Raw genomic sequence first — 12,789 nt, 5'->3', positions numbered from 1 at the left:
TTGCTTAGCTTATTTTGGCCCCTTTTTTGGTCTCATGTTTTGGTCTGGCGCCATCTTTTGGACAAATTTGGAATTTCAGCTCTGCCAATTTATTCCTGTGAACAATCCATATTTTACCATTTGCACCATCTCTTCCCCCCATGTTACATGACAGTAGAAATGGGTCACTATCAAAGCAGAGTAGCAGATCTGGAGTCAGCGCTGAAGCAACAAGGACAGGTAAGCTTATCAATGAGCACACCTTTTTCTCAGACAAAATAGCTACATTCTTCAGTCACTCATTCGTCTGGCATTACTGGACCAACCCCCTATGAACGTGGCTGGGAAAATGTGGAGAAAAGCAAATGTCATTTTCCAGTCAACCAAAGAATTTGTGGATGAAAATGACACAACATTCCAAAGCTGTCCACGCGTTTGTCTCTTCTAGAATGTCAAGTGGGTGGAGGAGAAGCAGCTGCTGCGTCAGAGCAATCAGCAGTTGGCCGAAAAGGTGACGGAAAGAAAGGCGCTGGGCGGAGTCGCTTGGCGTCACACCCGTCCGGAAGCCCCGCAGATGAGGTCTGACTGTCTTTTCAGGTCAGGCGGATGGAGGCGGAAGAAGCGCGTCTGAAAGAGCACATCCAGGATATCCGAGACCAAAACGAACTGCTTGAGTTCCGCATCCTGGAGCTGGAGGTGGGAAGACTCGCACAAGCGTGTTGAGGCCAGAGATGTGACGGACGGACGGACGGACGGACGGACGGACGGACGGATGCATGCCTCTGCCTTTCAGGAGAGGGAGTGGCGCTCCTCCGTCTTGAAGTTTCTGCAAGTCCGTTTCCCAGACGGCCTCAGCCCTTTGCAGATCTACTGCGAGGCCGACGGCGTGAGCGTACGTAAGGCGTCCCTCGCAACCCTAACCTTAACCTGAGGTCCCAGAACACCTTACATTGCTCCTTGCGCCTTTCCCCAGGACATCGTCATCAGTGATCTGATGAAGAAGCTGGACATCCTGGGCGATAACGCCGTAAGTGTATGTCGAACTCCTTATGTTCGCACTCCACGAGACTCGGCGGCTCAAATGTGACTTTTGGAAGGCTTTGCGCTGAAAGAACCTTGTTGACGCTGTGCCTTTGGGCTCTTGCAGAATCTCACCAACGAGGAGCAGGTGGTCGTGATTCACGCCAGGACCCTTCCCACCCTAGCCGAGAAGGTAACGCGCACGTCCACGCACGCTCTCGCATTCTGCTTATGTGACAGCAGCCTTTCCTCAGTGGTTAGAATACATCAAAGTGACCAAGTCAGCACTTCAACAGAAGATGTTGGACATTGAAAGTGAGAAGGTAGACAGACACGCGACATCAGCCAAGGGGAACTCGGGGCAATGTGCCCCAACAATTCTGACCTTGAGCTGTGCTAGGATATGTTCTGCAACCAGAAGGGCTACCTGGATGAAGAGTTGGACTTCAGGAAGCGTTCCATGGACCAGGCTCATAAGGTAAGCCGCCCTCAAATCTCCCGCCGGACTACTGATGGACGAGGATTGCGGCCCAGAGGATCATGGAGCTGGAGGCCATGTTGTACGAGGCGCTACCGCAGCGGGACTGCCCCGCCACGGACGGCGAAAAAGCCAGCCACGCTGGCGTGAATGACGTGCTGACGGCGGATCAGAGACAAGAGCTTAGGAGCGCCGTGGACCAATGGAAGCGAGCCCTGATGTGGGAGTTGAGGGAGCGCGACGCTTGCATCCTCCAAGAGAGAATGGATCTGCTGCACAGCGCGCAACAGGTAAGGGCCCAAAGCCAGCCCGGCACTTACTTGCACGCTTACTGGCTTTTGAAGGCTACTTTCCATTTGTCCGTCCTAGAGGAACAAAGAGCTGAAAGAATTCATCGAAGCTCACAAGAGACAAATCAAACAATTGGAGGAGAAGTTTCTGTTTCTCTTTCTAGTCTTCTCCTTGGCCTTCATTCTGTGGCCCTAACACCAGCTGGTGAGTGAGCTCCAGCGGCACCGCACTCGACACCTCCGATACACTGCCAGCCGGTCTCAGACGTTGGCAGACGCTCCGATGCCGACGTATACCCCCCGCCACGGTGACAGAGGCACCGCGTCACACCGGCGCTCATCCAATCAGAAGGCAGGAAAGGCAAATTCACATGCAGGGCACTCTTGAACCAGAAGAGAGCGCCACAAAAAACGGTTGTTGCCCCAAACGCGCACTAAAAAGGGTCAGAATAACAAGAGTCCCACCGGCCAGCCGGGGCCACCCGTCCATCCATTTCTTCAGGGGGGGAAAAAATTGGAGTCACCGGTGAGTACATTTTGCATTTAGCTCTGCTTTTCTGCTTCTGTCTTCAAGTGTGTGGCATCCTGCGACCAAAGATTCAGCCAACCCCAAAGCGGTTGACCTCAACGTCCCACCACCATTCCTACCAGAGCAGGTGACGTGATGCTTTGGACATCCTTCCGTCTCAGATGCCCAAAAGTACTCTTTGCCACATCTGCGGCAATACGGTGTCTTTTCAAAGGTGCAAATAAATCCAGCGTGGGCGGAACACGCACGTCTTCGGTTTTTCCCGCTTTGTTTGTGTGACAGCTGTTGTGAAAATTTTACACAAATAAAGGTGTATAGTACAGGTTTGGCCAAGCCGCAACTCCCGAACCGCATGCGGCTCTTTTATGTTCATATCAACATTTGTGTGTGTGTGTGTAGGTGTGTGTGTGTGTGTGGGGGGGGGGTTGTGCGTGTTGGCTTCACTTGAGTTCAATTTAGTATTTTCGTCAAAAGCGCATGTGGTGAAATTCCACAAAGTAGGATGGGCAAACACATTCCAGTAAACTATTAGTGTCAATTGGGCTCTCGAAATGGCAGGGAAAAGATGCACAGCAAAACGAAAATATGTAGATGAACACAGGACGTTTTTATCAGAGTGGGAAAGTTTCTATTTTTTGTTGAACGTGATGGCAAACCATTCTGCCTGATACGTCAGACCTCAGCGCATTTCAAAGATTCAAATCTTCAGCGCCATGCACTTCAGCTCACTCCATGCTAACATTGATCAGGCGTCGAACCCGCAACATCATGCTTAAGAGGTGGACATGCTAACCAGTGCGCCATTATGTCAACGCATAACAACTGTAAGAACTTCCGCCGGAATTCAAATCCGCGGGGAGAGTTAACTTGTTTAAAAGGGAGTGGGCAGAAGAATTATTTAATTTATTTAAATCTATTTGGAGTGTGCGCCATTATGTCAATGCATAACAACTGTAAGTCTACTAAACAAAACAGCGGTTGCTATATGACGTCTGCCACGTCGTGGTCACGTGACGCGGACGTGACGTCGACGCCTACTTTACATCCCACCGATCACAGGACCCCTCGGCTGCATAACCGCGCCCCCTTCCCAACCAATCGGATTTGCTATACGCGAAAATGACGCCAATGGGCGGGCTCTTCCGCCAGAATTTAAATCCGTGGGCGTGGCTCGCAACAGGAAGTAGGAAAATGGCGATGTTGACAAAGACACAGCGGATGGTAACATACGACTAACGAGAGAAATATTTTTATTTTCTGCTTGCAACTGGACCGTCCAGAGCGTACACGGTAAGTACAACTCATCGTTTTTAAAAAGAAGTACTTTTGTTGCCCTGAAAAGCGAGTGAGTGTGGCGTTTGGGGGGAACGTCGAATTTCGACGATTCTTTCTGGTCAACGGTTGTAAATGATAGCGTTGATTAAAAAAGAAAACTTGATGTAACTCTACTTTTAACTGCCGTTTCAGATAAGCGGGTATTACGTCGCAGTCATGTGCCGCGGATATGACGTAATTGGCTGAACTTCCACCAAAATTCAAATCTGTTGGCGCGATGGCCGTGAGCCACTGAGCAACGACGAATATCAACAGAAATATCTTTATTTTCTGCTTGCAACTGGACCGTCTACAGCGTACACGGTAAGTAACACTCATTGTGTTTAAAGAGATTTACGTTTGTAATAGCAACGTGTAGCTGAGGCGCTAGCAGAAGTGTAGCCGCGTTGCGTTGTACGTGTTGTTAGAGATTTGCTCACTCCAACTTATTTTGCAAGAACCAAACAGAAGACAAGCAAGTTCTTTTAGACACCTGCAGGTGGAGAGTCCATTCGTCGCTGTCTGAACAGCGATTATCGAATGAAGTCTGAAAGGTCTCCTTCCTGCAAGGGCATATTTATTAGGAGGAACAGAGTGGGGGTATGAGTGGGCTGAATAGAAAGCCCTTGTCCTCTAGTCTAAACATCTCAGGGGATGTTTTACGATCTTGTGATAAGGAGGACAAGGTAAGGTATTTATTACCTGTTGCATTCCAACATAATCCTATGATAAAGATAACCTGGAAAACCCTAACATCTCCCTCCTGTTTTATCATATGATTATGCTACCCCAAACAACAAAGACAAGTAAGAAAAAAACACATATATATGTATAATGAAGAAAGAAGAATAGGAAAAATAAAAACAACAAACAATGATAGCAACACTTTCCAGTGAAGATGAGGCATTACCTTAATACCCCAGATCAAACTTATTGTGTAAGCGAAAAACCTGCTGGCCAGATGTTATTAGCAGGAAAATTCTTACACGGTCCCTTTGCCTTAAGGCGACCAGAATGCTATCAATAAAAACAAAAAGAAAAACAAAGAAACAGTACATCAGCGTATCCATTACTTGCGAAGCATATTTGATGGTCAAATCAACAAGTTTCCGTAATACATGCTCAACAGAACAGCATCTACGCAATCCACGTCTCATTATCATTATCACATCTGTCACGTCTAAGAAGTTGTATATGTGCTCGCATTTTCGTCAGCTGCTGATGTTCTAGTCTGTAGGTGAGGTCTGTCACACACACTGGCGCACACACTCGTGTCCAGTTGGCAGGCAGCATCGGACAACTCTCGTGACCACAAAACCATGATCCGTACTGAACAGGCACGTGCACTCATAGGATGCAGGTGAGGCAGTGCCTCTGAACTTCTGAATGAAGTAGGTCCCGTCCGATGGTGCAGCCATGTTGGTAGTAGAGCCCTTACACCTTGAAAACGGCTCTCTCATCCTGGCACACAGCGGTGATGTCCAAAGCTCCCATCCAGTTTCCTCCTGGAGAGCAGTCATCGTTAATGCATTTGTGGATCCTGCAACCTTGGGTGTAACATGTGTAGTCAGCAAGACTTGGAATGGTCCCTCCCGTCGTGGCTGGCCCAGTTCCTTCCTTTAATGACCTCGATGTAGACCCAGTCTCCTGGATTGATGGGGTTGTCGACCTGTGAGGAGGAAAGATCAAGCGGCAGTAAATTTGTCTTTGACACAGTTTGAGCGTCCTGATCATATAATCTGCCAAGGACTGCTCTTCATCTGTTGTTTGCAACTCTCGTAGTCAATTGTAGTGCCCATTTAACTGGCAAAAAGGAATGTTTGCGGGAAGAGTTTGAACACTTCCTAATGATTCCCTTTAACCAAAAACTATTTATGACAGGGGCGTTCCCATTTATTGCCTCCTGGTTTAAAAGAGATTGTCTTACCCATGCCTTCTTTCTCCTCACACGCTCGCATCCACACAGGGTGTGAGCACACACACACACACACGCACACGCACCCACGCAGACAAAGAGATTCTAATCCATCTCTCATGTAGCTTCTCTTGATAGAATCTCCTATCGGTAACTGTATAGCAGACGTTTTAGCATATAATCCCATACTCTGCTCTCTCACTTCTACTTTTCCATGTCGGTGCAGTCGTAGGTGGCCCCTATTGCAGTCATTGTCTTGTTAACTGTTGCCTTGTGACTCCTATGCATGATTGTGTGAATGTCAAAAATTGAACGTACCTAACTTTCTGACCATCCAACCTCCACTGTGGTGCAAAAAACTTACTATTGTATTGAGTAGGTACATTGAGCAACCTAGCTTCCTCCTGACTGCCAAATGTCCTGTTCTAAAATTTATAGAACTCGACCTCTACGTCTTAAGCTTGATGAGCCAAAATATAAGATCTTGCTCTTGTTTCCTACCGTTTTAGCCTATTTGTTTTATCCAAATCCGTTCAATCTCTGATCATAATCTGTAGCCCTACGTATTTTTCAAATTTTTATTTATTTATTTATCAAATCTCCTCAGTTCTGTCAAACTCAGTGCACAATGAACCTCCCTTCCACTTTGAACCAAGCTTCACCAAATTTGGGAACGCCGTAGCAAGGAGTGCGATTTGGTTGTCAGACACTCCAAGTCCATATCTTTTTGCCGCACTTCACCCTATCAAGTTGGTGTTCTTTTGTTGTTGCTTCAGAGCGACCCCATCCATCACTCTTGAATGAGTCCATTGTTCAAATGAGTCAATTTTCATCATTGTGAGTTCCTCCGCTTTTCACTGTCTTTTCCGTCCCCGAGGATGTTGTATTTCCTCCGGAGTGTACTTGTCCTCCTCCAAGCACAACAGCAGTCTTTTCTTGTCCTTCGCCAAAGGTCAAAGGTGCTTCAGAGCCAGGCACCATTTTGTGGTTGTTCACGGCTGCAGGCGAAGTCTTGGATTGGGTTTCAGGGGCCCTGACACTGAGAATGACAGGCTGGTTTGAACACTTGTAAGACTATTTCCAAATGTAGCTGCTTCCATCAATTTGCTGGTAACATTTATTTACCAAACTTCAAATTCTCCTAATAACAGCGGTCTCGTTTTTATATCGTAAATCCTGCAACTCATCCTATTTTTGAGCTACATTTTATCTATAGTTCCAATTTAATCGGACAGTATGTTGTCTTCAGTATCATTATTGAAAATCAACTCATCGAGGTCTGCTTTCCACATCAAGCCCTGATCTGTATGTCTTGACCTCTCACATGTTATTGTCATGCTTGCTCAAAAATGTGACTTAGAGTATGGTGCTGTGAATTCTCAATCTCCCCAATGAAATTGGATCCCACCTCGTAGTTCTTATCTTTCCCATGTTCCTGTTAGCCTGCAATTGTCCAAATCAAAAATGTTTTCTTTTAACTGTCTTTCTTTTGAACCTCTAAATCTCTCGTGTTGCTAAACTATCTACACCAGAACAAAAAATTTACCACAACACCAAATGTATTCGAAAATTCATTGTCATAAAGTGTTGTATTATTACTATCTTCCACTATCTGTCCTAGTCCTACTCACTCCCCCCCTTCTGAGGCTTGGCAACGCCCATGCCTCACACCTTGACAAACTTTTTGGGAGAATGCGTTCTTTACTACATACGATTCCATCATCATTTAATTTGACTTTCTTTCCAAAACGCTTCTCAATTTCTCAGTTCACACATCTTCTACATGTGTTACTGGTTCTCCAGTTTTTTTTCTAGTTAATTATCAATCCAAAAGCTACGTGTTTCTTTCTAACATTCAACCTGCTCAAAATCACTCTTTCATCAAAGTCGCTCTACTAATTTTCTATAGTAGTCGCCAACAACTTCAACCATTCAACCTGTAATTTCTTTTCATTCAGGCTATCATTCATCAATGTTCATTTGCATCTCACACGCAGTCTCCAAAAAGGAGTCTTTCTATCACATTGGTCCCAATTCATCCAAGCTCACCACACAACATTCATATATCATTTCCAACTTAGGTTTCCTGGTAGAGCAATCCACCAATTCAAAAAAGACTTAACTAAAACAACCAACTGGCAAATTAATCTGATTTTTTCCTTTGTTTTTAAATTTGAAGAACTCAATCTCTCAGATTTAGCTTGCATTTAGAATTTTGTATAATCTTATAACACAATCAATCAATTATTCCTATTAAATGTAGCATTGCAAAATCTTAAATTCACAATTTAGCTTCTTCCGATTCCTGAAAGCATGTTCCGTTGTTTTGTTAACTCCGAATTTCTCATGAGGGCTTGACACTAACATGCACTAGTGTGGATTAGTTTCTGCTCGCAAACAGATTTCTCTCTTTTTCCTCTCATTTTTATCTTTCAAAATCATTTCTGTTCTGCGGTGCAAATTGGATAGACCACAGTCTAGCAAAATTTTTTTATACTAAAACTTTAGCCAATGTTCATCATTTTAACATATACGCACACACATGCACAGCTCTCGCATGCAAAAGGTAGTTCCCAGCAACAATGATTCGTCACAGGCTGGCCATTTCCTGTGGTCGATCATGAGCTGGTCCCTCCCATGCACACGAGGACAGCACATTCTAATTTTATTTATTTATCTTCTAGAAGCAAGTTGCATTCCTTTACCACTTGATTTGCATATTTTAACTTCAGTGTAACACAATTTGAGCTCTAGTCATTTGTAATTTGGGCATACAAACAGCATTGTCATACTTCTTGGATGGACAGGATTTCTAATAATCTAAAAAAAATTCTAATAATCTGACAATGACATGTTTTGCTGTCATATGGGCATCTATTCTTTCTTTCTCTGTATGAGCATAAGCGGTCAAAGAGGAGGAAGCTTGTCATGCTAAAAATTTGGCTTTTTCTCTGCTCCTTCCTCCACCCTTTGATTGATATTGTTTTGCAAAACGACACTCTCGTGCGAAGTGTCCTCGTCTCCCACAGTTCCAACAGTTGTCAGAATCTCGTGGGGGTTTTGAATTATATGGCGGCCTGCGACCTTGTTGGTATCTAACTCTTCCTCTGCCCCTTTGGGAACTTTGGAAGAAGATCGTTGTATCTTCATTTAGATCATTATCATCATCTAGATGAAATACATCAGAACTTTTGCCTTTCTCAATCCCTTTATCAGCGTCTCCGGGCCACTGCATGTTTTTTGTAAACCAAGCAGTGTCCGCTTCCACCAAGTGTTTCCTCACCCAACTGCCCATTTCAGGGCGGAAATTAGTGAGGAGCGCATTTTTAAGCTGTTGTTGATAAGCACTCTCAGCTGTATCATTGAATGGGATGCCACTATGCACCCTGAATTCTTTGTCAAATTTCCTTGTACTCCATACATTTTCTTCCACTTCAGCATGCATTGCATACAATTAAGAAATCTACTTGCCATGAACTTCTCGTTTTAAAGAAGAGCAGAGCAAGAGATTTACCGTTCTTATTTCCCATCTTAATTTTAGTCGCTTAAGGTTTTACAATTTTTTTTCAATTTTTTTTTTTTTCTTTGAGGATCCTCAATGCAGGTTTAAATTGACCTTTCAACAAATTACTAGCCTGTTTTATTGCCATGGATCAACGCTAGAACTGCTTTTTAGTCAATTTATCCTACCAGTCACACACTCAATCACACTAACTCCAGCGCTTTTTTAGGCCTCATGGCTCGGACAAACCAAAGCCGTATCTCATAGCACACACATGCACAGCTCTCGCATGCAAAAGGTAGTTCCCAGCAACAATGATTCGTCACAGGCTGGCCATTTCCTGTGGTCGATCATGAGCTGGTCCCTCCCATGCACACGAGGACAGCACATTCTAATTTTATTTATTTATCTTCTAGAAGCAAGTTGCATTCCTTTACCACTTGATTTGCATATTTTAACTTCAGTGTAACACAATTTGAGCTCTAGTCATTTGTAATTTGGGCATACAAACAGCATTGTCATACTTCTTGGATGGACAGGATTTCTAATAATCTAAAAAAAATTCTAATAATCTGACAATGACATGTTTTGCTGTCATATGGGCATCTATTCTTTCTTTCTCTGTATGAGCATAAGCGGTCAAAGAGGAGGAAGCTTGTCATGCTAAAAATTTGGCTTTTTCTCTGCTCCTTCCTCCACCCTTTGATTGATATTGTTTTGCAAAACGACACTCTCGTGCGAAGTGTCCTCGTCTCCCACAGTTCCAACAGTTGTCAGAATCTCGTGGGGGTTTTGAATTATATGGCGGCCTGCGACCTTGTTGGTATCTAACTCTTCCTCTGCCCCTTTGGGAACTTTGGAAGAAGATCGTTGTATCTTCATTTAGATCATTATCATCATCTAGATGAAATACATCAGAACTTTTGCCTTTCTCAATCCCTTTATCAGCGTCTCCGGGCCACTGCATGTTTTTTGTAAACCAAGCAGTGTCCGCTTCCACCAAGTGTTTCCTCACCCAACTGCCCATTTCAGGGCGGAAATTAGTGAGGAGCGCATTTTTAAGCTGTTGTTGATAAGCACTCTCAGCTGTATCATTGAATGGGATGCCACTATGCACCCTGAATTCTTTGTCAAATTTCCTTGTACTCCATACATTTTCTTCCACTTCAGCATGCATTGCATACAATTAAGAAATCTACTTGCCATGAACTTCTCGTTTTAAAGAAGAGCAGAGCAAGAGATTTACCGTTCTTATTTCCCATCTTAATTTTAGTCGCTTAAGGTTTTACAATTTTTTTTCAATTTTTTTTTTTTTCTTTGAGGATCCTCAATGCAGGTTTAAATTGACCTTTCAACAAATTACTAGCCTGTTTTATTGCCATGGATCAACGCTAGAACTGCTTTTTAGTCAATTTATCCTACCAGTCACACACTCAATCACACTAACTCCAGCGCTTTTTTAGGCCTCATGGCTCGGACAAACCAAAGCCGTATCTCATAGCTCGGATAAACCAAAGCCGAATCTCATAGCTCGGACAAACCAAAGCCGAATCTCATAGCTCGGACAAACCAAAGCCGAATCTCATAGCTCGGACAAACCAAAGCCGAATCTCATAGCTCGGACAAACCAAAGCCGAATCTCATAGCCCGGACAAACCAAAGCCGTATCTTTAGCGCTTTAACTTACTTGTCCCCTGGTTCGTTGCACCGCCGGATCCCGTCAATCCACCTCTGTCAGACGAAGGCAGACCTAAGATGCTGGCCCAGCGAAGAATTCTCTTCCCAGGACTTTCTTTTCCAGGTCCTCCTAATGGACGCTGGCTTGTCGACAATGCAGCACGTCCTCCTTCGCCGGTCAGATGGTGGGTATGAGGATCCCGGGTTTCGGCACCAAAATGTTAGAGATTTGCTCACTCCAACTTATTTTGCAAGAACCAAACAGAAGACAAGCAAGTTCTTTTAGACACCTGCAGGTGGAGAGTCCATTCGTCGCTGTCTGAACAGCGATTATCGAATGAAGTCTGAAAGGTCTCCTTCCTGCAAGGGCATATTTATTAGGAGGAACAGAGTGGGGGTATGAGTGGGCTGAATAGAAAGCCCTTGTCCTCTAGTCTAAACATCTCAGGGGATGTTTTACGATCTTGTGATAAGGAGGACAAGGTAAGGTATTTATTACCTGTTGCATTCCAACATAATCCTATGATAAAGATAACCTGGAAAACCCTAACACGTGTGAATATTGGTCCAGGCGAAATGTTAATGTTTAATTTCATTCCTTTAGGTTCCACGGTGTTTGTTGGCTGCAAGTTTTCCACTGCAAGAAGAGGCTCGTATCATTGACCAGGAGCGAGCTACAACGGTGAGTAGCCATAACATTTACCGTAATTTCCGGACTATAAGCCGCACCGGACTATAAGCCGCACCAGCTAAAATTCGGGGATATTTTAGTTTTTTTCTTACATAAGCCGCACCGGACTATAAGCCGCACCGGACTATAAGCCGCACGTGCACACGAGTTTTTTACAAAGAAAGACAGTACACAGAAAGCCTTTTGAAAGTTTTAATAACATACTTTAACATATCTTTCTAAACATTACCTGTGACGCAACATGGAAGTGTGCACTGCTTTGTGTAATCTCTGAGTCACATGGCAGAGTAAGAGAAAGGGTTTAGAGCCCTTTGACGCAGGTAACCGTGCATTCCTACTAAACTCATAATAGTCACAAGCAACACAGCCAGAATAAGCAGCAGCCATAGTAGTATTTCAAAATAGTATTTTTGTTGTTGTTTTTTTCTTCAAGATACCGCACAACGGTGGTCCACAGCCTTTTTACGAGTGTATAAAAGTGATCAAGTCATCACAAAAATCACGAAAAAATCTTATATAAGCCGCACCTGACTATAAGCCGCAGGGTTCAAAATTTTGGAAAAAAGTCGCGGCTTATAGTCCGGAAATTACGGTATGTTAAACACTTCCTATTTCATGTCTAACAGTACTTGATTTAACAAATAACCATAAATAAATACAGTGTGGGCACTGAAGTTAACATATGTGATTATACTGCCTAATCTGTCACCGAGTATATTGTTGCAAAGTAATATAAGATCCAAAGTTGTAATTCAGAATAGTTTTCAAAAGAAGGCCATTAGAATTATATACAAGTCTGATTACCCTGAACATAACAACAAGCTATTAATTAAATCACAAATTCTTCAATTCAAAGATTTGGTAGATTATCAGAATAATAATGTCTAACAGTAATTGATTTAACACATCACGATAAGTAGATTGAGTGTGGGCACTCTCAAGTTAACATATGTGATTATACTGCCTAATCTGTTACAGAGTATGTTGTTGCCAAGTAATGTAGAATAGATCCAAAGTAGTAATCCAGAATAGTTTTGAAAAGGCCATTAGAATAATAAACAAATCTGATTACCTTGAACATAATAGTTAAGTGTTGAATATGTCCTATGAAGTCAAAATTTGGCACCATCATGTGGTGAAATTTGGAATTGCATCACATCCAATTTTGCCTGGGAACAAACAGATTAAATAAATCTTAGACTTAAATAAGCCACTCCTTCTCAAACAAGTAAACTCTGCCCATTTTGCGCAGTAGATGTTCTGTTAATATCTAGTATTTATACAAAGTCATAATTTAAATTGCTTTTAACCTTCATTCATCGCTTCAACCAACATTACTCTCTCTTATTACCAACTTGTATCGATTTAACTGAGCGTTTAATACTTCCTATCAG

General features: G+C 43.4%; 1 protein-coding gene and 1 long non-coding RNA gene across 2 annotated transcripts; one reads left to right on the top strand and one right to left on the bottom strand.

The window, feature by feature from the left end:
* Positions 1–1,287: 1,287 nt before the first annotated feature.
* LOC125989991 (janus kinase and microtubule-interacting protein 3-like) lies at positions 1,288–2,572 on the top strand. The gene is made up of 2 exons (XM_068649294.1): positions 1,288–1,767; positions 1,847–2,572. The coding sequence occupies exons 1-2, from the start codon at positions 1,540–1,542 to the stop codon at positions 1,961–1,963; spliced, it is 345 nt and encodes a 114-aa protein (XP_068505395.1). The 5' UTR covers positions 1,288–1,539; the 3' UTR covers positions 1,964–2,572.
* Positions 2,573–4,090: 1,518 nt separating this feature from the next.
* LOC125990000 (uncharacterized) lies at positions 4,091–7,752 on the bottom strand. Its single transcript, XR_011086029.1, has 2 exons — positions 7,463–7,752; positions 4,091–7,385 (listed from the first exon to the last, which is right to left on the bottom strand). It is a non-coding gene; the product is annotated as an uncharacterized lncRNA (long non-coding RNA).
* Positions 7,753–12,789: the final 5,037 nt, after the last annotated feature.

Source organism: Syngnathus scovelli, chromosome 20 (assembly GCF_024217435.2).
Source record: "Syngnathus scovelli strain Florida chromosome 20, RoL_Ssco_1.2, whole genome shotgun sequence".
NCBI classification, from domain to species: domain Eukaryota; kingdom Metazoa; phylum Chordata; class Actinopteri; order Syngnathiformes; family Syngnathidae; genus Syngnathus; species Syngnathus scovelli.
This window is presented reverse-complemented; position numbering and strand designations above follow the sequence as displayed.

Excerpts from the sequence above, each read along its gene's own strand:
- LOC125989991 (XM_068649294.1), top strand. The coding sequence starts at position 1,540 with ATGGAGCTGGAGGCCATGTTGTACGAGGCGCTACCGCAGCGGGACTGC. Across the intron at positions 1,768-1,846 it reads TGCTGCACAGCGCGCAACAG|AGGAACAAAGAGCTGAAAGA; the intron begins GTAAGGGCCCAA and ends TGTCCGTCCTAG.